Source organism: Carassius carassius, chromosome 18 (assembly GCF_963082965.1).
Source record: "Carassius carassius chromosome 18, fCarCar2.1, whole genome shotgun sequence".
NCBI lineage: Eukaryota > Metazoa > Chordata > Actinopteri > Cypriniformes > Cyprinidae > Carassius > Carassius carassius.
In genome coordinates, this window is record NC_081772.1 from 17,049,788 (window position 1) to 17,072,806 (window position 23,019).

Consider the following 23,019-nt stretch of genomic DNA (forward strand, 5'->3'; position numbering starts at 1 on the left):
AGGTCATGCCCTCCCTGCCTGGCATCTGGTAACCTTGTCAGAAAAGATCACCAGCATGGAGGACTTCAGCTTTCCTGAGAAACTGAGATGTAATCTCTTTAATTGGTGTCAGCTTAGAGTCTCTGCAGCCGAGAGACACATCTAGGAGCTCTGAGAGGACAGCCAGTCTTCATGACCTTTTTCAACCCACTTTTGCAAAGGGGGCATCCATGACTGAGCCTTACTTTCTTGAATTTGCCTTGGATGATGAGTCCCTGCTCTTTGTCATGTAATTGAAAAATGTGAGGGCTTCAAACTAGATTGTTGCCTGGGAACTCAGATTTTTGCAAGTGCAAGAATGGACCTCACACAAAGTGTGATTTTGATATTGCAGTTGCAGGGTCAATCTGAGGAAACAGTGCCATTTGTGTGCTGTGTCTCCATCTTCATGACTTACAGCTATACATAATAAAATAGGGCACTACAGTTCATTTACTTTATTTGATAGATCTACCTAAAAAAGGAAAAAAAAAACAAATCAGCATTTGTCTTAACATGTTAACAGAGATAAGATACAAGCATTTCTTACTCTCTGATTCAGTCACAATGCATGCTGTAAATAATGTAAATGTAAATAATATATATTTATTTTAATTTATATTGTAAATAATAACAATAGAAAAATAAAATGAAACCGTGATTTGTATTTTTAATGTTTGTTGTTCAGAATTGTATTGATCATCATTGTATTTTGATGGATTACATACAAAATTATAATGTTTTTTTTACTTTTATAGAAATAACAATGTCATGCTTTCTGTGTTTTTTTTTCCAGAAGTGTCCTTTGTACCCCATTTTCTGGTCAACCTTTAATGTTTAAAGGTTTTTTTTTTTTTTTACATGTTTTATTTCTATTTTATTGTGATACACCAATATTTTCCTAATTCAACTGTATAATTCAACTGATGTTCTTGGCAAAAAGCACAAGCATCTTTAATGTAAATAGGGTTAGGTGCAACATCAGACAGTTGTTCACCTTTAAATTTAAATAACGTTGACCTTTTAATGAAACCATTAATATATGCAAAATATAATTTTTTATTTTAGTATTGTAAGACTTTTTTCTATATTTTTTCTTTATATTTATTCAACTCTAACAGCTTTCAAAATTATGATCCTTGGTGCACATTTGCCTAAATACAACTACATCTGCCTAATCAAGAGAGATTTATAACCTTGTTAAATATATCTCTTTATAAAAACATACAAAAGATAGATATTAAAATGAGGAACTTAGGATCTCGATACATATACGCTTTATTGTGCATTTTCTGAATGATTCCCTATTGGACTCCCACATGTTTGCCACTCTCCTGTCTGTTTCTTTTTACAGCGCATGACCCAGTATGTACCTGCTGAGCCAGGAGACAAAGAGAAGAGATAGCACAGGCAAGCCACTGATGGAGGTGAGGGGACAATGGTCACCAAGGTGATACTGAAATTCAAAAGCAATGAAAACAGGTTGATCTTTTGGGGGGTGTTTGAATGTATCTATTGTGGCACCCCGGGTGGGACCTCTGATGATAAATGCCCTGCAATTTGCCTGTGTGCAATGTGGCTTTTCTGATGACAGTAACCATCTTGTATTTGCTGCGTTATCAACATACTACATGCTACACATGCTCTCCAAATTCGTGATGCTTTAGGCAACTTCTTCATAAAAATAAAAGTCCCAAAAGGACGTTTTCACAGTGATGTCATAGAAGAACGATTTTGGGTTCCTCAAAAAACCCTTTGTTGAACAGTTCCTAAACAAACCATGTTTTGTGTGTGTGTGTGTGTGTGTGTGTGTGTGTGTGTGTGTGTGTGTAGTTTAAAGAACATTTGATATAATCTAAAGAAGCTTTTTCTTTTTTTCCACTATATAAAGAAGCTTTCGTGCAATGAAATGTTTCCAGGGTTGTTAATGGTTCTTCATGGAACTAGACATATTTTTAAGAAAGCAGAGCTAATGTATTGTTTATCTGTGAGTTATCTGTGTGGCTACTGAAATACGGGTCTAACAGTGTGCAAATGTGTGAGACTTTGGCGGTTTTCTGTTCTCATTGTTGAAGAGGCACACTTGAAGAGGCGCTCTGAGTTGTTCCAGGCGCAATCTCAATATTTGCCTACTCTACCTAGCAGGAATGCTTTCTCCTCATTACTTGGTGACAAAGTGCTGGCTTTAACAAGCATCCTTCTGCCCCTCCTAGGCATTTAGAGACCACCCCCCCCCCACACACACACACAAAAAGAACATCATTTTAATTATGCAGTCAATCACAATTAGAAGCAAATGTTTTCCCTGTTGGGCCTGCCCCTCTTTTCAGGGCTTTGTGCCTTGCCCCTTTGTGCTCCAGGAGAAAGGCCTCAACTGTCAATGGGGTGGCTGAGTGGATGTGTGTAAGGTGGAGGCTCGTGTCCTTCAACGTACCTCGGAACGTGCTTTGTCGGGTTAAGGGGAAGCAGGGGTGAAGGGAGGAGTTGGAGTACATCCGTAGCACATTTGCTGAATTAAGGAGCACAGTTGGAAGATTGTGGACGAGAGGCTGAGGGAACGAGGGGGGTGTTGATGGAAGACTTGTTGCTAGGTGACTAACAACCACTGTGTGCCTGTCTTTTTCTTCTCATTTATGCACTGTTCAATTCTCTGTTCTGTTTCCATATAGTAACATTGCTTTTTTCCCTCCTCTTCCTTGCCGTATCCTGTCCACTTACTCTGAAATAAAGACTTCCCAGAGAGGGGAAAAAAATTACCTTGCGCTGTTTGCGCCCTATAGAGTGATTCTCAGAAGGCTATTGAACAAAAACTCTGTCTATACAGCTAACTAATAGAACACAATATTTCAGCACAATGAAGCACCAAACGCTTGCTGTAACTGTGCGTTGAATGCTCTGCAAGTTTATTTTTATTTTTATATTCACTATAATCTATCTTTTCACATCGTATTATCATTTTATAAATTGATAGTCTTTTATTTCAAGTGTTAAAATACTTTTTGTTTGAAACATTTTTACGTTTCACAGTTTAATGAATGGAAACACTGACTGCTGCACAATACTGTATATCTTCAGTTTATTTGTAAAATAATTTTTTCATTTATTGAAATACTAATATCATGCATTTTACTCTATATAATCTTTATTAAAATGTTTTGTACATATACTGATTTTTCTTAAATAATATGCATTCACTCATTTATTCAGTTATTGATTAAAAGTGTGAGAGAAATGCAAGTATGCATCAGGGTCAAAAAATGTATTATGATTTATGATATCAATTAAAAAAAAAGAATGAATTAACAAACCAATAAATGTTTTTATAAGCATTTGACCATTTTTGACCAATTATATGATTTGTTTTCATCCAAAATTTTTCTTTCTTTCATTCTTTTTGTCAGATTAAAAAAAGGGTTAATGTTTCTGCAATGTCTTTGCATGATTAATTATGAATGCTTTTCTTTTGCATGCTTTGATTGCAAATGTGTCATTGAGTTTTGATTAAAGGTCATATGCATAAAGCAATTGCCTGTTCTCATTTTCCATTTTCCACATTTGAATGTGATTTTTGACATCTGATTTCAAGTCGTCTCTCCTTATTTTAAAACAGTGAAAAGAAACAGTGTCTGTTGTCACTAGTTGGATGACATCACGTTCTTCAGTGTGGAGCCGTCTCCGAGCTCATGGCATATCACATTCTTAAGGCTTGCATTGTTTGAGGTCTCAGAGCACTACTGTCATCTACAGAGTATCAGTTCTGCCCTGTCCATCCAGTGCATAAATTAGACATAATTTTCAGACAAATCACACTATAACCTGCAATATGCTGTAACATCCTGAGGATATATGAAAGATTACTGATGGTCACAGAGGTCAAGATGATACCTTTGCCCCCTTAGGTCTTGCATATCACTGTCTTTGAGCCTCCATATTTGCATGTGGACAGTAGTGCTCGCCACTGGCTCCACTTACTGTTACACATGCATGTTAAGACAGGTTCCAGAGGGATTCTAAGCTCCTCCACACAGCCTGGTGACAGCAAGCATCTGACCAGCTAAATCAACATGCCACACAGCAACACAAGACTGGATCAGTGCCCATAAGTGACCTGATATGATGAAGGCTGCTGTGACATCTGTCCTTGCCATGCGCAGAAAACCCTGCCTACTGTGACAGGCATTTTAACACATATTTCAGGATTACTTTACATGGTAAAGTAATAGTTTCCAGTCCAAGCTGGAGGAATGGAATCAGTTTTGTGGATGTAACCTATTTAAAACATATGCGCAAAGAAGAAAGGCCACACATGAATCACAGATATTTTTCTTAATGTGCAATTTTGTTTTATTTTACTATTTAAAATTTTAAGTAATTTATTTAATAATTATTCATAGAATTATATATATAGTAGGGTATGACCATATCCAGGGTTTTAACATGATTTTCAAACTGTAATTTTAGCTGGTGTGGATTACAGGTCCCTTTCTGATTCCCATCTCACCCCTGGCCTGAACTTTATGAGCTTATAAGAGGCTCAGCAGCACTAAGATGGCATTACTGTAGTCCGCCTGGACATGTGTCATGAGGTCAATCGGTGCAGTGGTAACAGAAGGGCAGCCAGCCACCCAAAACAACTGATTAAACACTTGCTCGGCCTATGCAACAGCAGATTATTTTATTTTTTATTTTAGTTTATTATGACTCACACCTGAATTGAAAGACACAATTATCTCAAACAACAGAAACGATGCAAAAGGGAAACAAAGTCCAAGCTGAATAATACATTGACAGTAAATTCTTGACTGAATGCAGTTCTCATGCATTTACATATTAAACACCTTTGTGACATCACTGTTTCCTCAGCTATAGTAGCAAGGAACGTTCAGGGTCTCAGGCTTTCACATACTGGTTTAGACAGAGGTCACCTGATGGCTATTTGCAGAAACAGATACTGTATATTTCTATTCCCTGAGAGCCTTAAGATAATATCTACTCCTAAGACACTGGGTATACAGTACAGATTACACAGATCAGCGGCGGATTACTAATGTAAGTAAAACAAAGTTAAAACAAGCTGACAAGGGGACTCTGGGAAAAGGTCAATATTGTTGTTGTCTATATTTGTGACTCTGTATGTGTCTTATACTTAAAGATATGACTAGATATGTTGATGGGAATTAAAATGATAATAATAATTTTAACACAAATACTAATTTTTATAACTTGTTTAATCACTTAAATAGAGAAATCTGAGCCAATGTATGTACATTCATTTGATGTATTAATAAATGTCTCACTTGTTTACATTAATGCATTATCTAGCTTGAACTAAAATGAGCAATATTTTTATAGCATCTTTTAATCTTTGTTTATGTGAATTAAAATGTTAATTGTCTTACTAATGTTAACAAATATCACTTTTTGTATTCCAAATGTATTAGTAAATGTTGAGGTTATAACATTACGATTCATAAATGCAGTAGAACTCTTGTTCATCGTTACCAAATAAAATTGTACTGATGGCTATAAATGAGGGAAATCACACACATATAGATCTTTCTATAATTTTTTTCTACTGTTGCGTTTGATGTTCTAGCGTCCTTATTATTCTTATCTCTTATAAAATATTAATAATAAAACAAAATAATGAATTTATATCATAAAAATAATCTTTCTGTGCATCCTCTGAGCTCATTAAGACTGACACACAGCAGAACAAAAAAGAGCCAACCAAGCACATATATAATGTGGAAACAGGTAGAGAGTGTAGTCAAGTGGTGTGTGTTTGGGGGGGTGGGGGTTTATGGAGAGAGATTATTTGGGGGCAGAAAGATGGAGAGAGAGAGAGAATTTTGCTCACTGAGGCAGAAAAAGCGGACAAGCTGACACCCACGAGATGCTCTTGATGCTCCCTGTGCACGGACATGGAGAGCAGGCATCATGAAAGTTGCATGGGTGCCATTGGCCCTCTTCATAATTCAACGGCTTCATATCCACACACGGCACCTCGGTGACAGCACTTTCTCTTTTGTATTAAACATGTACACCAGATCACTGCATGGGAAGAGTTGAAACTATCACAGGACAACCACAGCTTCCAGTGCTGCTGAGAAAAGGACATCTGATAGCAATTTGAGTCTATTGATATTCCAAACTATGACACCAGATTCATTTGGATTTATTCTACAATGCCATAAACCCATGTAAATGCAGTGTTTGTATATCCCCTGTTGTCTTAAAGTGTTATGTTGTGGTTCAAATATGTCCCATGACAGGCAAGTCATTGCTTCCTAAAATAGACGATTTGAATCTTACTAGCTGGCTCCTAAATCCTGACCTATACTTGGAAATTGGGATGTTCTGTTTATAGAAGCAGTGTTATTCTACCGTTGATTTATAATTCATGCTATTCACTTATAATATAGCAAACACTGGTAAATAATTCTGTAGCAAATATTTCATTACATTTAAAAGCTTGCTTAATAACAAAAACTGAACAAAACAAGCTAAAACTTTGAATGTTTGAAATCACTTTATTACTAAAAATTAAAACAAGTGTGCACTGTATAAAATATAAATATAATATTAAAAATGAAATATTGTTTGAACCCTCTCAGAATCAAATTAAGTTTTATTAACTTAGTAACTTTAGTAACCTTTAGTAAAGTTTTTAGTACTCCAGATACATAAAATATGTATCTGGAGTAATAAGGTTTTTAGTTTTTAACTGTTGCAAATCAGCAACGCCTGCCTTGAGAGGGTTAATATATATATTAAAAAAAGTTTTCCTTGAGAATCCACTTAGTTCACTAAACTTGTTTAATAACAAATCAAATGAAAAAAAAAACATGCTATTTTTTGTTTGTTTGTTTTTTACAAAAAAAAATTAAATAGTAATTCTGTACTGTATGTAAAATGAAAATATTAAAAATGCAGCTTTTTTAAATATATATATTTTACTTATTACAAATGTTTTGAAAATCCATGCAAGCTAATAAACTTGTTTAATAACTGACTAAAATACAAACCATTTTTTTTTACTAAAACTAAAACATTAAGTGTGTACTGTATATAAAATGTAAATCTTAAACAAATATTAACTGGGTTTTTTTTTAAAATACAAATTAAACTTACTTTCCTTGCTGCTATGCTCTATTAATAATTCTTTCTATATTTGAAATGTGGTGATATTTGTGGTCAAGCGCAACAAACTTTTTCCAGACACTATTTATAGCACCTTCTTGGAATCCCCATGGGCTCGTTATAACCTTAATTAATCCCATCACTTCTTTCATAGGCACCAGATTGGGAAACAAGGCCGTCTTTAGAACATGCACCTGAGGAGTTCAAAATAGAGCATGATATACTTTGGTGAACACTTTTAGACTCTCAGGATGAGTGGGCTGTGTGCGGACACTGAGATGTGTGTGTTTGGGTGTAAAGAGTAGTGGTCTGTAAAGCTCAAGGTCAAGCGAGCATGTCATTCAACTCGAGGGCAGCTTTGTACAGCTTGAGTGTATTAAACTTTTACAACTACAACATCAATTAAGTGCTGATCTTTGAGCAATGAATTTGGATTTGTTGGGGTGTAACGGAAGAGAATTTGTCATTGAGCAGGTCTTATATGAGAGTGGTTCTAACACTTTGAGGTCAGTATATTTTTAAAAATGTTCCTCTTAATATTAATAAATAAAAAATTTTTTTAAACAAAATGCAAAATATATCAGTGGCTCTGCTCTTAGTCAGGACATATAAGAGCAGTTGCCTCCAGGCACAGAAGCTTGAATCAAACCTGTTCCATGCCCTCACTGTCACCTTTACTTGACCTTCTACACTCTGCTGTAAATAATGGCAAAAGTAATAAATAAATTAATTAATAAATTAATTAATAAATAACAACTTAACTGAACCGACTAACACACATGCAATCCCTGTGTGACAATACAAAGAATGAATCATCAGAAAGAGAGCAATGAATATAAAACATAGAAAAGGACAGATTGTAAAACCAAGCCATTATAGCCTTATGCAAAAGAGCATCCTTCCTTTTTCCAACTAATCCAATCACCAGTTCTTCAGAACCTCTACTAAGGAATCACAAAATCTCTCTCGCACAGAGCGATAGCTTGACCCTCCAGCCAAACAAGTCATATTTACAACTGCGCCTTCTGAGCCGATTTACATTCGTTCCCAATAAGCCGATTAGCAAGAGGAAGCTTTGAGCTCTCTTGTGCCGTATCATAATGTTAAACATGGTTTAGTCATCATGCACAGACTGCTGGGAACTCCAGTCTTCCTCACCCACATTCCTCCCACCCTCTGGGCTCCTCCTAATAAGGCCTGCTTCTGAACAGACTTAAAGTGCACTCACTCTCACCTTGGGCTGTTTGTTTGTGTATGTGTGTGCAGGCTGCATAGGTTATATATAGCAGTGTGTTCATGTGGACAGATTTATGCAATACATGATATCAACGCTTAAAGTCATTTTAGCAGTAGCAGTTAAACCAAGCCAACACAACCACCTTTACGTCTAGCTACTACATATTTATGGAACATGGAATGTTTAAAACATGTATTAATCTATAGTTCTTCAAAGAAATTAGAGGCAAACAAAACAAATACTAAATACTATAAAAGTAAGTTTACTTGAAAAAAGCACTAGGCTATTTCAGTCTTTGTATATCACATGCAGTTTCACATTTAATTCAAATTTGCTACTTGCCATTTCTTTGTAATTAATTCTGAAATTTACTAGCAATATCTGAGTGAAAAATAGTTTCTACATCAACAGTTTTTCAGTGTGTAGGCTTAGGCTACTGAGTGTATTTGATTAAAATATTTAAATTCAATCATTATAATATTTATTATTAAATACATATTCAGTGGCTGATACAATCTTTGTAAATGGAACACACTTGTTTATGTACATTTTATGTTCACAGTTCGAAGTTCAGGTTGTTTCCTTTTTTTTCAGAGGTAAATTAATGGTTACTTTCATTATGACTTTCGTTTGGTAATGCAGAATAACGAACTTCAATTAAACGATTTCTTTATCATTATTATAGTACAAAATCACGAAGCTATACCTCCTCAGTGTGACAGCCTGAAACAAACTAACAAACAAATAAATAGGCCTAATTGTACTTAAAACTTCGTATTTCTGTTGATTTTTAAGCCATTTTCAAAAACATATTTCATAACTCAAGAAAAGTGTGGGACACCTTAATTACTAAATGTATATACGTCTACATATATTATATATTTATATACAATGTGATTCCCGCATTAACCTGTGTCAGGTAGGCTATATTTGGTAGGCCTAACACACTTTTGCCTTTCGTTATTTTTATCCTCTATAATTTTTTATCCGCCGAGATGTTAAAACCTTAATTGTTTTTAAATAATATTAATAAATTCAAAAAAAAAAAAGAAAAAAGTGGCCGCAGCGCCACTTTCTCAAAGCGCTCGTGGAGTTTGCGCTCCAGTCTGCCGATGCTAAGCAATCATGAGCCACGTTCTCCATGAAGACGAAGAAGTTTCAGCTAAGGATAAATGGATTTCCAGCCACATTCAAAATACCGAACTGTTTTTTTCTAAAGCTGTATTTCCTACAGATTTTCTGTAACCAGCAGATGGCAGAAGTCTTCCACTAACACAGTATACAGTACAGACCAAAAGTTTGGACACACCTTCTCATTCAAAGAGTTTTCTTTATTTTCATGACTATGAAAATTGTAGATTCATTGAAGGCATCAAAACTATGAATTAACACATGTGCAATTATATATGGAATTATATACATAACAAAAAAGTGTGAAACAACTGAAAATATGTCATATTCTAGGTTCTTCAAAGTAGCCACCTTTTGCTTTGATTACTGCTTTGCACACTCTTGGCATTCTCTTGATGAGCTTCAAGAGGTAGTCACCTGAAATGGTCTTCCAACAGTCTTGAAGGAGTTCCCCGAGAGATGCTTAGCACTTGTTGGCCCTTTTGCCTTCTGTCTGCGGTCCAGCTCACCCCTAAACCATCTCGATTGGGTTCAGGTCCGGTGAATGTGGAGGCCAGGTCATCTTATTAATAACAATAATAATAATAATAATAATAATAATAATAATAATTGATTATAAAAAAAATCTTTATAAATAAATCGCATTTTATTGCATATTTCATTTTAAAATTAGCATCGCAACCCCTATAAAGGACTGAGCATGCAGGATGATCGAATTTTCCAGTAAGTGTGGACCTGAGTGTGGCTGTCTGCTCTTCTAATGCTTTATGGCACCATCCAAGCAGCAGATTTATCCACTGCATTATCCTCAGCTGCAAAAATGATCCTGGGATCCCTGTCACTCTAAATGCCCTTTTATGGCTTAACCATTGCATATTTAGAACACCAGAGGGGTTGTTAATATGACTACTGGCATGATACTTTAATTACAATATAATCCAGCGGGAGCAATTGCTCTCTGGCCTCTGAGATTGTAACAATGCTTTCTGAAAGTTCAGTGGTGCCGTGACAAAATTAGGCTTGTATTTGCTAATATGGTCCCTTACGGATATTTCAAAATTCACAATATGTGGTCACTGATCCAACATGCTTGATGAAGGATAATCCTTAGTTTGGCTAAACAAAGTCAGATGTGTACTCTAGGCCATTTGAACAACAAAAGCATGATACTGTGATTCTAGCTGGAGGCGTGTAAAGGCAGGACAGTGTATAAGAACAAGTGTTAGTGAAAGAAATGTTTATGATGGATTTAGAAAGAGGGAAACAGAAGTAGAGATAACACACACACACACAGAGAGAGAGAGAGAGAGAGAGAGAGAGAGAGAGAGAGAGAGAGAGAGAGAGAAATGAAAGCAACCTGCTCTTATACAGTCTTAGGCAGCACACTGAGCACAGCACATCCAGAGGAATCTGGGGCATCTAATGGCCCCTCACCCACTATTCCTACCCACTATTTTTTTTTTTTGGCATGCTGTGACCCCACACCGTGGGAATCTGTGGTCCACAACGGATGACTTTAACTGTCTCACAAAAAAAGAAAAGAAAAAATAAACTCTAGCATGATAATAATAATGAGAAATTGTAGAATATTTAAATGTTATCATTTTTTTCTAATCATTATCATGACAAAATTAATAAATAAACAGTGATCATAAACATCATAAACTATATAGAAAATACTTTCAAAAGTACATAATACATTAATAAATTACTGGAAAGAACTTTTGCCATCTGGCCGGCGCCTCAGAGCCGCAAATACAAGAACAGCAAGGCACAAGAATAGTTTCTTCCCCCAGGCAATCTACCTCATGAACAGTTAAATGTTTCCCACTTAAACTTATGTAAAAATGTGCAATATCCTTATATTTATTTGTTACCCCTCCATCCTAGAACATTCCTGCATCTCACTCAATCCTATTCCATTATCATTTATAGCACAATTGTTTATACACTTATTTATTTGCCAATTTGTAAATCTCCTTTAAATTTTTTTTTTTTTTTTTTTTTTTTTTGTCTGTGTGTTGTTGTCTCTGTTTACTGGAAGCTTATGTCACTAAAACAAATTCCTTGTATGCGCAAGCATACTTGGCAATAAAGCTCTTTCTGATTCTGATTCTGATTCTGATTCTGAAAGTCAAGAGTAGAGTTAATGCCTAAAATAATAATTTCTTGTTGCTTGCATTTAGTATTTATGCAAAATTCGTCACCACAATAAAACACGTTATCAATGACAAGCAATCAATTTCCCCTACTCCATACAGTTGTATGAAAGCATACTATATATAAATTTATATGTCTACATGAATCACTCTATATAAATGTATTACACTTTTCCCGTTGATTAGAATGATACAATTAATAACAGAAATGTAAACACTTAATAGAAATGTAAAACCCTTAAAAAGCTGTTTAAATAATGAGCTTATGCATTTGACTGCAAATTACACTTTTTTAGTTTAATCACTTACTTAAATCCATCAAAAGTTCAACACTGAAAAAATACTGAATCACTCGAAATATCAATTGAAAATATTATCAAATCTGTAATTGCAGGAACGTCTGTAACTTCTTTCCACAGCTGAACGTATAGGCCACCGTGACGCTTTTTGGAGCAACACAAAGGCAATTGTTTGGCTCTTTCAAAATGACAAGACATACCATTAAATATGAATCGGCCTTTAAATGTTTAAAAGCTTAAACTTGTCAGGCCACTAAAACAACGTTTTTCCTGTTTCATATACTCGTACGGCCCCACGGTGTGGAGTAGCCTACGGGCCAATTCAAACCCTAAAACCAAAATATCTCTGATGAAACCTTCAGTGTTTTCCAGACAAATATAGCCGATTGAAAAGTAAAATACAGGGGCTTCTCTTATCTATTTTCTCTTGTTTTAAAAAGTTTCTGTTTTTTAAAATTAGTTAAATATTAAATATTAATGAATAATTGAGTAATTAATAAATGCATCCGAGGTCCATAGATTTGATTAAATTTTTGCTTTTTATGCTATTTATGCCTCTTTTATTATGAAATATTAAATAATAAATAAATAGTATTTTGTTATTGTTTTAGCTGAATTATTTTTTAGAATTATTATTATCAGTTTTACAGATATTTGTTTCTTGTTAATGTAAATGTAACTTGTTGTTAATGGTGTGCAGGTTAAATTTTGCGAATCTTGATGCTGTAAAGAAGAATCCGTCTCCGTGTCATGACTGCAGTGCATGAAAAATGAGCAGCTTTCTCTACACAGACGGTAATTCTAAAATCGGAGATACGGGCAACTCATACATCATGCAAAAAGGGGCCCGAAGGATTTTCTTCAAATGAAATGTGTGGGTCTGTGAAAATAATATCAGGGGCTTTCCGTCAGAATGAACTGTTCCACTGTAGCCAGCCGTGAAATAATCTGACCCGACACTTCAAACCATCTGCGCTATCCATGCGTTTTCTTATTTAATGCGAGCTGCAGCTGATAGCCTACCACAATTTTTATGATATTGCAAATCCTGATTAATTCCCAAATTAACTCAGAATATTTCATTAATGCAAAGTGTTGTGATATAAGAACAGTTTAGATTAATCAAAATATATATAAATTAAAAAAAGCAATTAAAATACCTAGGACGAAATTATTTGCTTAAAATAGGACTAGTTTTTGCTGAAATGGTCGATTATAACTGCTTATGTAAGCTGTTAATAGTCTTTAGCCTACTGGTTACCAGAGATCAGCAGACTCGTGTCCACGTGCAGCTGGAAGGCGGGATGGTTTGTCCAGTTAAGACTCGTTTCATCCTAAACAGCGCAATATTAAATTTGACAGGCCTGTGACTGTTGCGCTGAGCTGTCAGATGTCTACGAACTCATATCATTGACTGCGTAACTGAACGAATCTTTCTTAATTTGTTTCCTTTTTGTGTCAGCGGCCATAATTCTTCACAAGCGAGACTCCGGGGCGGACGACTCACTTCTTTTCGGAAAATCCACACAACTAACGGATGATCTTATTTAATGTCATTTGTCATTTTAATCCGAACATTCACGCGTCGGAAACGTCTGTGCTCGCCTGTTCAGAACGATAAAAAGCCAATCATGTCCTCCCCTGTGTTAAGACTATAAAAAGGCCGACGAGTGACAGCTTAAATATAACATTTCGTGCTAGATGAGACAACTTTAAAATTCTCAGAAAGTAGGCTAGTTAACGTCGCATAAACTTAACTTAAAATCTGCGTAAAATACGCAGTCGAGTACAGGCTAATTAACTCGCGGGGATTCGGTAAAAGCAGAGGTCGCTGATGTTTACATTCTAAAAGGCGCTGTCGAGGTCTGGGAGGTGCTGAAATCTACTCGAGCTCAGTTCCGCGTGATTTCCCCCCTTTGACAGTGATTGACAGGCGAAACCACGCAACCAAACTGCCAAGTCCAATAGAAAATCAGAAGCGGACGGCACGTCTTTTTTCCCTCCTCAAAACCATCATTCTTGTGCTACAAGCTCGTGCCCTCGAACTCTCGAGGAAGCCTCAGACCGTCCGAGCGACAGATCTCTATTTCTTTACATCATCTAACGTTCATCAGCTGATTCTGGAATTGCCTTTTTGTCTGGATTCGACTGTGGGAGAAAGAGAAGAGCCACATAAAGCACGGAACTGTGCTTGATGTAGAGAGGACTCCGAGGGGGAAACAGAAGCCTTCATGTTTCAGTTGCCAATTTTGAATTTCAGTCCCCAGCAGGTAGCGGGGGTATGCGAGACTTTGGAAGAAAGCGGAGACATCGAGCGTCTCGGCCGATTCCTGTGGTCGCTGCCCGTCGCACCCGCTGCCTGCGAGGTGCTCAACAGAAATGAGTCTGTGCTGCGGGCTCGGGCTATCGTAGCCTTCCACACTGGGAATTTCCGCGATCTTTACCACATTCTGGAGAACCACAAGTTCACCAAAGAGTCCCATTCCAAACTGCAAGCACTTTGGCTGGAGTCACACTACCAGGAGGCAGAGAAGCTACGAGGCCGCCCGCTAGGGCCAGTGGACAAATATCGGGTACGGAAGAAGTTCCCTCTGCCTAAAACAATTTGGGATGGAGAACAAAAGACGCACTGCTTTAAAGAAAGGACCCGGCATTTACTTCGAGAATGGTACCTCCAGGATCCTTATCCGAATCCGAGTAAAAAGAGAGAGCTTGCACAAGCTACGGGACTCACTCCCACTCAAGTGGGGAATTGGTTTAAAAATCGAAGACAAAGGGACAGAGCCGCAGCCGCTAAAAACAGGTGTGTTTCCCATTTCAATCATGGGGCCCATATTGAGCAAATATTTCATATTCTAGCTATAAAATGGATATAAACTAAAATATATAATCTAAATGAAATATACACATTTAATAAAGGAAAGGCTATAGGCTAAAGCATAACATTGCCTACTGTCACGTGTCAACAATAAACCAACGAAAAGATCGATTACTCACCAAATATTAGTATTTGTAACTTTAGCTGTATGTTTTTGTTTTTGTTTGTTTGTTTTAAAGCCGACATTTCCTGGACTTATTTTTGTTAATTTTATTATTATTATTTATATTATTACTGAAAAATAATAATAATAAGTGCCGTCACATGTTGCTACAAAATGTTGTTACTTGACTAAAAATCATTAGCTAGCTTTTGTGTGTGTAATTATGGTTTGGGCCTAGTCTACATCACTGGGTAAAAGTCCTTTTTGATATGCGAAATAACAATTAACGATAGAATTAAAAATACAGCCTAGATTAAACGATACTTTTTAGGCCAATAACTAAGCTTGATTTCGACAGTTCAGCTGTGAATTGAAGAACTTCTACCGTGATGTCAATAAGCTTTTTATTTTGTTGTGCAAGGTGTTCGCTGCAGTAAAGCGAATAATGAACGTTTCTGACAAAAATAATTTACCTCTGTCAAATTGTGTTCTGTATTTTGTTTTAAGTTTACATTTAAAAGCGGATATGCTATTAACAACGTTAAATTGGGTGATATTGAATCACAACCGTTATAATTTTAGGCATAGCTCGTTTTAAAATCAGCCTATGGTTAAAACGTGTTTAGACCAATAAACTAAGATTATTATTATTATTTTTTTTACATTGCCATTCATTTTATTAAAGGAAGCCAGATAACATATTTCTAGACAACAGCTGCGCGCATTGGCTGTAGCATCTCATGTCGTGTTCTTCCGGGGCATTCCGTTAGTAGCTGGCTAAACCTGGAGCCGGGAATAAGCGGAACATCATTTCACAATAGGCTACGTTTATAGATTTCCTCCATAGTGTTTACAGTATTTTTATTTCTATAGGCCTAGTTAATCTTAAGTTACGTGTTCTTACATTAATTGCACGTTTTTATTAGCCTCAATAAAAATACAGAAAAATCGACACACAACCCACTGAATTTATTTAAAAGAGTTTTACTAGAAAATCCTTCATCTGAACACCATCCTTTTTCTTTTTTGAAGGTTCCAGCAGCAGGTGTTGTCTAATGGCTCGGTTCGGTCCCTAACTGGAGAGGATGGTGCTGTAGACCGACTGGGGAACGCGTCGAGTCCAGAAGCGAGCCTGTCGAGCAAAGCCGCTGCGTCGGCCATCTCCATCACTTCAAGTGACAGCGAATGTGACATCTAACATCGCACCGAACCGGCCCGAGGGGCTATACGGGAAGACTATGAGAAAATTAACACATACGAAGGAAATCGAGACAGACAATCAGCAAGATAAACAAGCACATTAGTGCCTGCCTTAACGTATCAAAGGTCGTGTTTTTATTGCTTTTCATTTTATTTATTCTTTTTTTTTTTTAAGGCTGTTACACCAGCCTGGAATCTTGGGATTCATGGAATGCTTTATCATTAAAATGTATTTATCTTTTTGTGAGAGCAAAGTGGGGGCAAACGCGGAAAAAAAATCTATCTACTTTTGTAATCAATTGCCTCAAACAAATATGTGCCCCAACGGAAATGATATTTAACACTTTTTGTTAATTTTGAAAAGGACTTCATGGTGAAACATTTGACCTCCCGGGTTTTCTAAGGTGTTTACGCATTAAATTGTTGCACTTATAGAATCTCATTTTTATTTGCTTGGTCATTTCAAGTCTGGTCATTTTCGATGTTAGACGATCGCGTTTTAGAGCATGTGCGCCGATAGTGAAGATTTTAGTGAATAAAGGACTTATTATAATAAAACTTTGATGCTCAAAGTAACCATACAGACTTATTCTCATCAATTACCAATATTAAACTAAATTCATGTTTTGTTTTGTTTTTCCCCGATAACCATTTTGTTGATAAGTTACAAATTATTATTATTATTTAGTTATTAGGCCTATAAATTGTGTTGGGTTTTTTCATCTCATATTTTAGACCGGGCATCATATTTCGTATAGCCTTAGTAGCATATTTGAATGCATTGTGTCTGCATTCACCATTCTTTTAGGCAGACAAACCACTTGAACTTTTGCCTTTGACTCTAGTATTCCTGGTGCACGCACAGCCAGTATTCGGTAAATGTAGGCTATAGTGGTGTGTTTAACCTGATAGCTTACTGCGTGTCCAGACGCGTTAACCACCCCGTGTGATTGGTTTTGCCGTCCTGCAATGTTTTCTGACAGGAGAAGGTCAACGAGAGGGCGAAGCGCCTCGGTATCAAAACGAGCATGCTAGAGATCAAAAGCATCGAAAACTTATAAAATGCACAACCGAATGCTATAATTTATTTACTGATTTACTTATTTGTTTGTGCTTTAATTGCTTACAGAAAAACTGAATTAGCCTACTGTATTACTGTTAAATTCCTTTAATGCCACTTTTGTTGTGAGAAGGAAGGACAAACATGTTTAAAGTCTGTCAATCCTTGGCTTACACGTTGTTATTGAAGGAAAAAAGAGGCATAAATGTGGTTGGGGAATGGAGAGCACACTGCAAAGGGACAAAAGCGGAAAGATTTGGAGAAAAGAGTGTTTTTGACAGTCAATAAGGTTGTCAAACTCTTCAGCGCTAATCAGCGGTAATGACCGGTTCTCAAACCAAACTGGAACAATAGTGAGCTCTTCAAAGCTCTGTTGGGGTTAAGGGGGTGCTCTCTCCCCTACGTGCTTCAAGAATACTTTTTCAGAGCATATTTATTACAATATCGAAAGATATAGGCTGTAAATAATGTGTGTGTATGTGTGTGGGAATAGTATGAGGAATGTGTATTCCTCATATCATTAGCAGCCACTAATTAGCCACTAATCATTAGAAGCCTAATTATTATTATTATTATTATTTATTTATTTTTTACTAAAAAATCTTCGCTTCTAGCTGGCCCCAATGAAATGTTCATTTTCTAAATTTCAATATTTAAATTGAGCAGAGACTTGCATTCACTAAAACTAAATGAGGTATTTGAGGATTCCTGCTGTTTAACAATTTCCATGGGTTTTTGTGAACATAACAATATGCAGATTTGTCGTGCTCAAGGCCACAAAGCATGCAATTGATTGCCTTTACTAAAATGAAGTGTGGAAGAGCCAAAGTATCTTTTATATAAATACCATCACATTATCCATGTGTTCTTATCCCGTCTTAATACATTAACAGAACGATTATCGTTGCAAGTACCCAAACAATGGACTAATTGCAACTCAAATGGCTTAATGATGCTGGGTGGTGTGATGCATCAAAGCAAGCATCCCTAGCGTCCCATGGTCCGAGTAAAATAAGGAAAAACATGGTGTATACGATTGTTAAAGATCCTTCTGTTGACTAAAATACAAAGACGTATTTCACATTGATCTCTAGCTGCTTTATTGTAATACTCGGTTTTACATTGATTTAAAGAACAACATACGATGTTATTATGATTTTTACAGTTAAAGTGGCTCGGGTGTTTTTGTGGAAAAATAATTACTTTGCAATTATTTATCAGAAAATGCCCTACGTTTGCCCTTTTTGCGTCGAAAATCTACCACTGTGCAGCGAATTTGCACAGAATTAATTAATTTGAACATTCTCTTTATTGCTTTTTTGAAGAGAGGAATAGCACAATGCAAATTAAAAAATACAACAGGCTATTAAGGTAAACTCTGTAATGCAAAAAAAAATAAAAAAATAAAAAATAAAGATTTATTTTTGAAAAGGAGCAGGTGCTTTGTGAGGGAATATAGGCCTGTTGTGTTTTCTCTTAAACACGGAGACAATAAAGACTTTATGTTTGTCTTTGTTAGAGCTTAGCGCCCTCTGCTGTTCAATCTTGTTTTTAATCTGCCCTCACCATTGCTCGGATTCCTAAAGAATTTAGAAGCTATTGGAAAGAAACTCTGGGTTTAGCAGCTCAATTAGAGCAGAACCAGTATGAACACATTTTAGATTTTGCTGATTTGATTAGCCTTTAGCACAAACAACAACAAAACAATAATAAAAAATAAATATGAGATCGAGTCATTTACGAGTAGGCTAATATGAATTTATTCTTGTAAAACGGTTTCAGGGTTTAATATTTTTGTGAAATTAACATAATTTAGACCATATATTAACTAAACAAGAACCAACTAAACGTAAGCAAAAACTTAAACTTGGCAACTGTCGAATCAGAGATTGGATTTATAGTGAAACACTTCCCATTTGTCGGACAACTGGATGGATTAGCCTACTGGATTTTTAAATAAATGCTTTAATTTTGGGGTAGTGATTAATTTTAGTGTTATTATTTGTAATTAGCAGCAGATTTACCACTGCAGATGGCCGCCCAAAACTGTCATTGGTCAATGGGAGTGCGTGGATTTCAATTAAAATTTGGATTTTTATCCAGCACTTATAGGTTGAGTCATTTTACTTTAATGGCAATGTGCAGGTCCTTTTCCTGGCTATTAAAGTGAAATAACTGAACATAAATATAGGAGCCTGATAAAAATCCTAATTTTAGATGAAAATTTCAGATGGCAATTAGAGGCTTTTGCATCTGAACTCTTCATACTATATACAGTCATGGCCAAAAGTTTTTGCAGTGACATAAATGTTGTGTCTTTAAGCTGTTGTGTTTATTATCATTGTTTCTAGATTATTGTGTAGAGTGATCAGATGCATTTTAAGTAATTGTTAAAAGCTTAATTGGCCAAAAAAATAAAACTTTTCACAAAAAAACTAAACAAAAAACAAATTTAACTGTTTTTTGATCCTGACACAAAATGACCAGCTAACATTAACTGACCAATCATACCAGCAGAACATGCGAAAGTGTGAATGAGTAGGTGAAATCACTAGCATACTAATTAGATTGTAAGAGCAGACTGATTGCTAAAAGGAGGGAAGAAGCGCTTCCAATCATTGTGTTCTTGTTAACAATATTACCTGGAGCCAGGACGTCTCCTCCTGAGGAGTCAGCTACAGAATTGTGTCTCCAGAAGTGCAGAGCTTGCTCAGGAATGAAAGCAGGTCGGTGTGAGAACATCTGTACCTACAGTGAGGCCAAGACTTTTGGACAACGGCCTGGTGTCAAGAATTTCAGCAAAGCAGCCACTTATCTCCAAGAAAATAGTTAAGGACAGACTGAAATTCTGCAGGAAGTACAAGAATTGGACAGCAGAAGACTGTTGTAAAGTTATTGAATCTTCTTCTGACTGTTTGGGACATCTGCAAAATAAATTAAAGAAAAGGTGACCACTACCATGAGTCCTGTGTTGTGCCAACAGTGAAGCATCCTGAGACCATTCATGCGTGAAGTTGCTCTCTTGTGATTCTGCCCAAAAACACTGCCATGAATAAAGAATGGAATTAAAAGATTCTGCAAGATCGACTTCTTCCAACGATCCATGAGCAATATGGTGATGATCTGTGCATTTTCCAACATGGAGCACCATGTCACAAAGCAAAAGCGATAAAGAAGTGGCTCAAAGAGTATTACATTGAAATTTTGAATCTGTGGCCAGGGAATTCCCCGGATCTCAATCTCAACCTTTGGTCAGTCCTCAAAAGGCGAGTGTACAAGCAGAAGCCTATTGTGATCAATTCCAAGAACTAATAAGGCAAGAATGGATCGCCATCAGCCAGGATTTGGCCCATAAGCTAATATTCAGCATGTTAGAGCGAAGTGCAGATGTTATGAAGAACAAGGGTCAGCCCTATCAATATTGACTCATATTTTTATTTTATTTTTTTGCCAATAAAAGCCTTTAAAACGTATTATACTTATCATTGTTTTTCAGTATACCATAGAATGCATGTGGAAAAATAATATACAAATACCAAAGCAAACTTTGCAAAACAAAATTTATGTCACTGCCAAAACATTTGTCCATGACTTGTATATGTAGGCTTTTTTATAATACGCCCCCTGGTGCAAGACGTCCTCCTCATATTTAATTTTCGTTTTGGCCATAGATGGCAATAAATCGCAATAAACACGTTTAGTGAATTGCTTTGCTCCTCTTATTTTTGACTTTTCAGAAGCAGTAATTGTTACATTTATTCCATTGGACATATATTAATTTAGATCTGTCTGAAAATTACATTTTAATTAAAAAAAAACATTAACAACTGTTGCAAAATGAAAACTTTTACATATATGAACATTATGGGTTCAGATGTCGGATAAGTTTGTATGAATTTCCATTCCTTATGTCATTTTCAGTTTTATGTTATGATTAAAATAGCAATTCATTTCAATTAATACTATGATGGCCTTGTCCTCTCAGTGCTATAGCTCTCATCTCATGAAGAAAGACAAGGTTATCTTAAGAATTACAAATGTAGTTTTAGAATATTATTTATGGGGCTAAAAAGTAACAAACTCTTGTAGTTCCAGATATATTACATATACGTATCGATTATCCTCATACTGCAAGGCAAAATCACATTGTTCTTTTTTATTTCACCATAGGCTATTTGTGAATGACTGTTGCTTTCCTGTAAATCTGTTCTCCCCATTGTTGTAGCTCATTAGTCTTGTACAATTTCACAATTTCAGCACCATGGCCAGTGCCTGTGCAATCTTTATATGATTTTTTGCAATGATTTGCATTTGACTGAAGACCTGTTCACACAAAGAACGACAACAACTACATCGATAAAGATTAAAAATCGTTCTAAATTTAAAAGAATAGCAGAGTTCATATTACAAGTATAACTATAAAGGCACAACTTGGGTTGATTTAGAATGATTAAAACTCTTACAGCCAATCAGAATCCATCCTGCTGTAAAGGGCTCGAGCATTTAAAGTGGCAGACGACATAATTGCAGCACGTGCACAGCAGCCTACGCACATTATTGTGCCTTGGTGTAGTCGATAACATAGGTATTGTTAGTAACCGTTCTTGTTGTAGTGTACCATTTTTGTCATCCGAAGTAGAGGGATCAATGCAACTAGAAAAGGTACGGTCTCCAGCATTCATCTGCAGAACAGACTTACCTACTGTGAAAATGAAATCAAATATAAATCCAGACATATTTAACATATCAGTTACGTATTAAAGGTACAGTTACTAAATAAGTAGGCCTATGTGCTCTTTATCGAACAAAGAAAAAGGCATTATCTATTTTACGATATATTTATTTAAAATAAAAGTACTTATGAGGTTATTCGTGAATATAAAATGGATGTTCTTATTTTTTGTATATAACTGGAGTTCGTTTTATCAGATCTTGCTTGTGTTGTTTTATGATGCATCACTAATTAACTTTTTCCACTGTCGCGAATGGACTGTTATACAAACTCTGTCCACTAGATAGCGGCAAATATAGCAGAATGCTGCAATTTCTTAAACAAACCTGGTCCTTGCTTGCGTTATTTCGTTTTTCCGACAATTAAGTTCTCAGTCTGAACACTTTATGAACTACATGATTTGTGCGTCACTTTGATCACACACTGCATCTTAAATTCGTCACTTTGATCATACCTAGAATGATCCAATATAAGAAACTCCAAGCTCTGACTTTCTTGTGTAATGCACAGTTATGACCAAAAGATGGAGATCAACTAATTAACTATTGACTTGTGGAAATTTAACTTGGTGTGCAAATGGAAGCTTGCAAATCACTTTACATCCATATTTTTAATTTATTTTTTATGATATTTGAACAGTTTTTCACATACTGACTGTATGGACTAGCAACTACGTCTACTCACACATTCAGCCAGATAGGCCTATGACAATTAAAAGGCCTGAATGAAAATGAAAAAAAAACAAATGAAAAACACAATGGCTGGGTTGTCACTAAAAAACCAACGAGAAACAAGTGATGCACAGATCTAGATAATCCCATGACTCCCCTAAACAATCATATATAGCCCACTCATGCATTTTAATGGAAAGCTGTAAAATGAGTGACAGAAGGTTTTTTTATTATTATTATTATTTTGCATAGAGACTCACCTCAAACCTGCAGCCCAGATGGCATGTGACTTTAGCGCTCCTTGTATGGCAGCACATAAATGATGCAGTGACTGGTCTTGAAAACAAAATTGATCCCACTACAGATGCACTGATGGAAAATGAGGGAA

At 36.0% G+C, this 23,019-nt stretch overlaps 1 protein-coding gene across 1 annotated transcript; it reads left to right on the plus strand.

Annotated features, from left to right (window-relative positions):
- Positions 1-13,704: 13,704 nt before the first annotated feature.
- On the plus strand, positions 13,705-16,605 carry LOC132091896 (homeobox protein SIX6-like). Its single transcript, XM_059497981.1, has 2 exons — positions 13,705-14,790; positions 16,001-16,605. The coding sequence occupies exons 1-2, from the start codon at positions 14,219-14,221 to the stop codon at positions 16,164-16,166; spliced, it is 738 nt and encodes a 245-aa protein (XP_059353964.1). The 5' UTR covers positions 13,705-14,218; the 3' UTR covers positions 16,167-16,605.
- The last annotated feature ends 6,414 nt before the right edge of the window (positions 16,606-23,019 follow it).

Bases quoted from the DNA above. Each gene is read 5' to 3' on its own strand.
- LOC132091896 (XM_059497981.1), top strand. From the start codon at position 14,219: ATGTTTCAGTTGCCAATTTTGAATTTCAGTCCCCAGCAGGTAGCGGGG. The intron at 14,791-16,000 runs GTGTGTTTCCCA...TCTTTTTTGAAG, and splicing joins GCCGCAGCCGCTAAAAACAG to GTTCCAGCAGCAGGTGTTGT.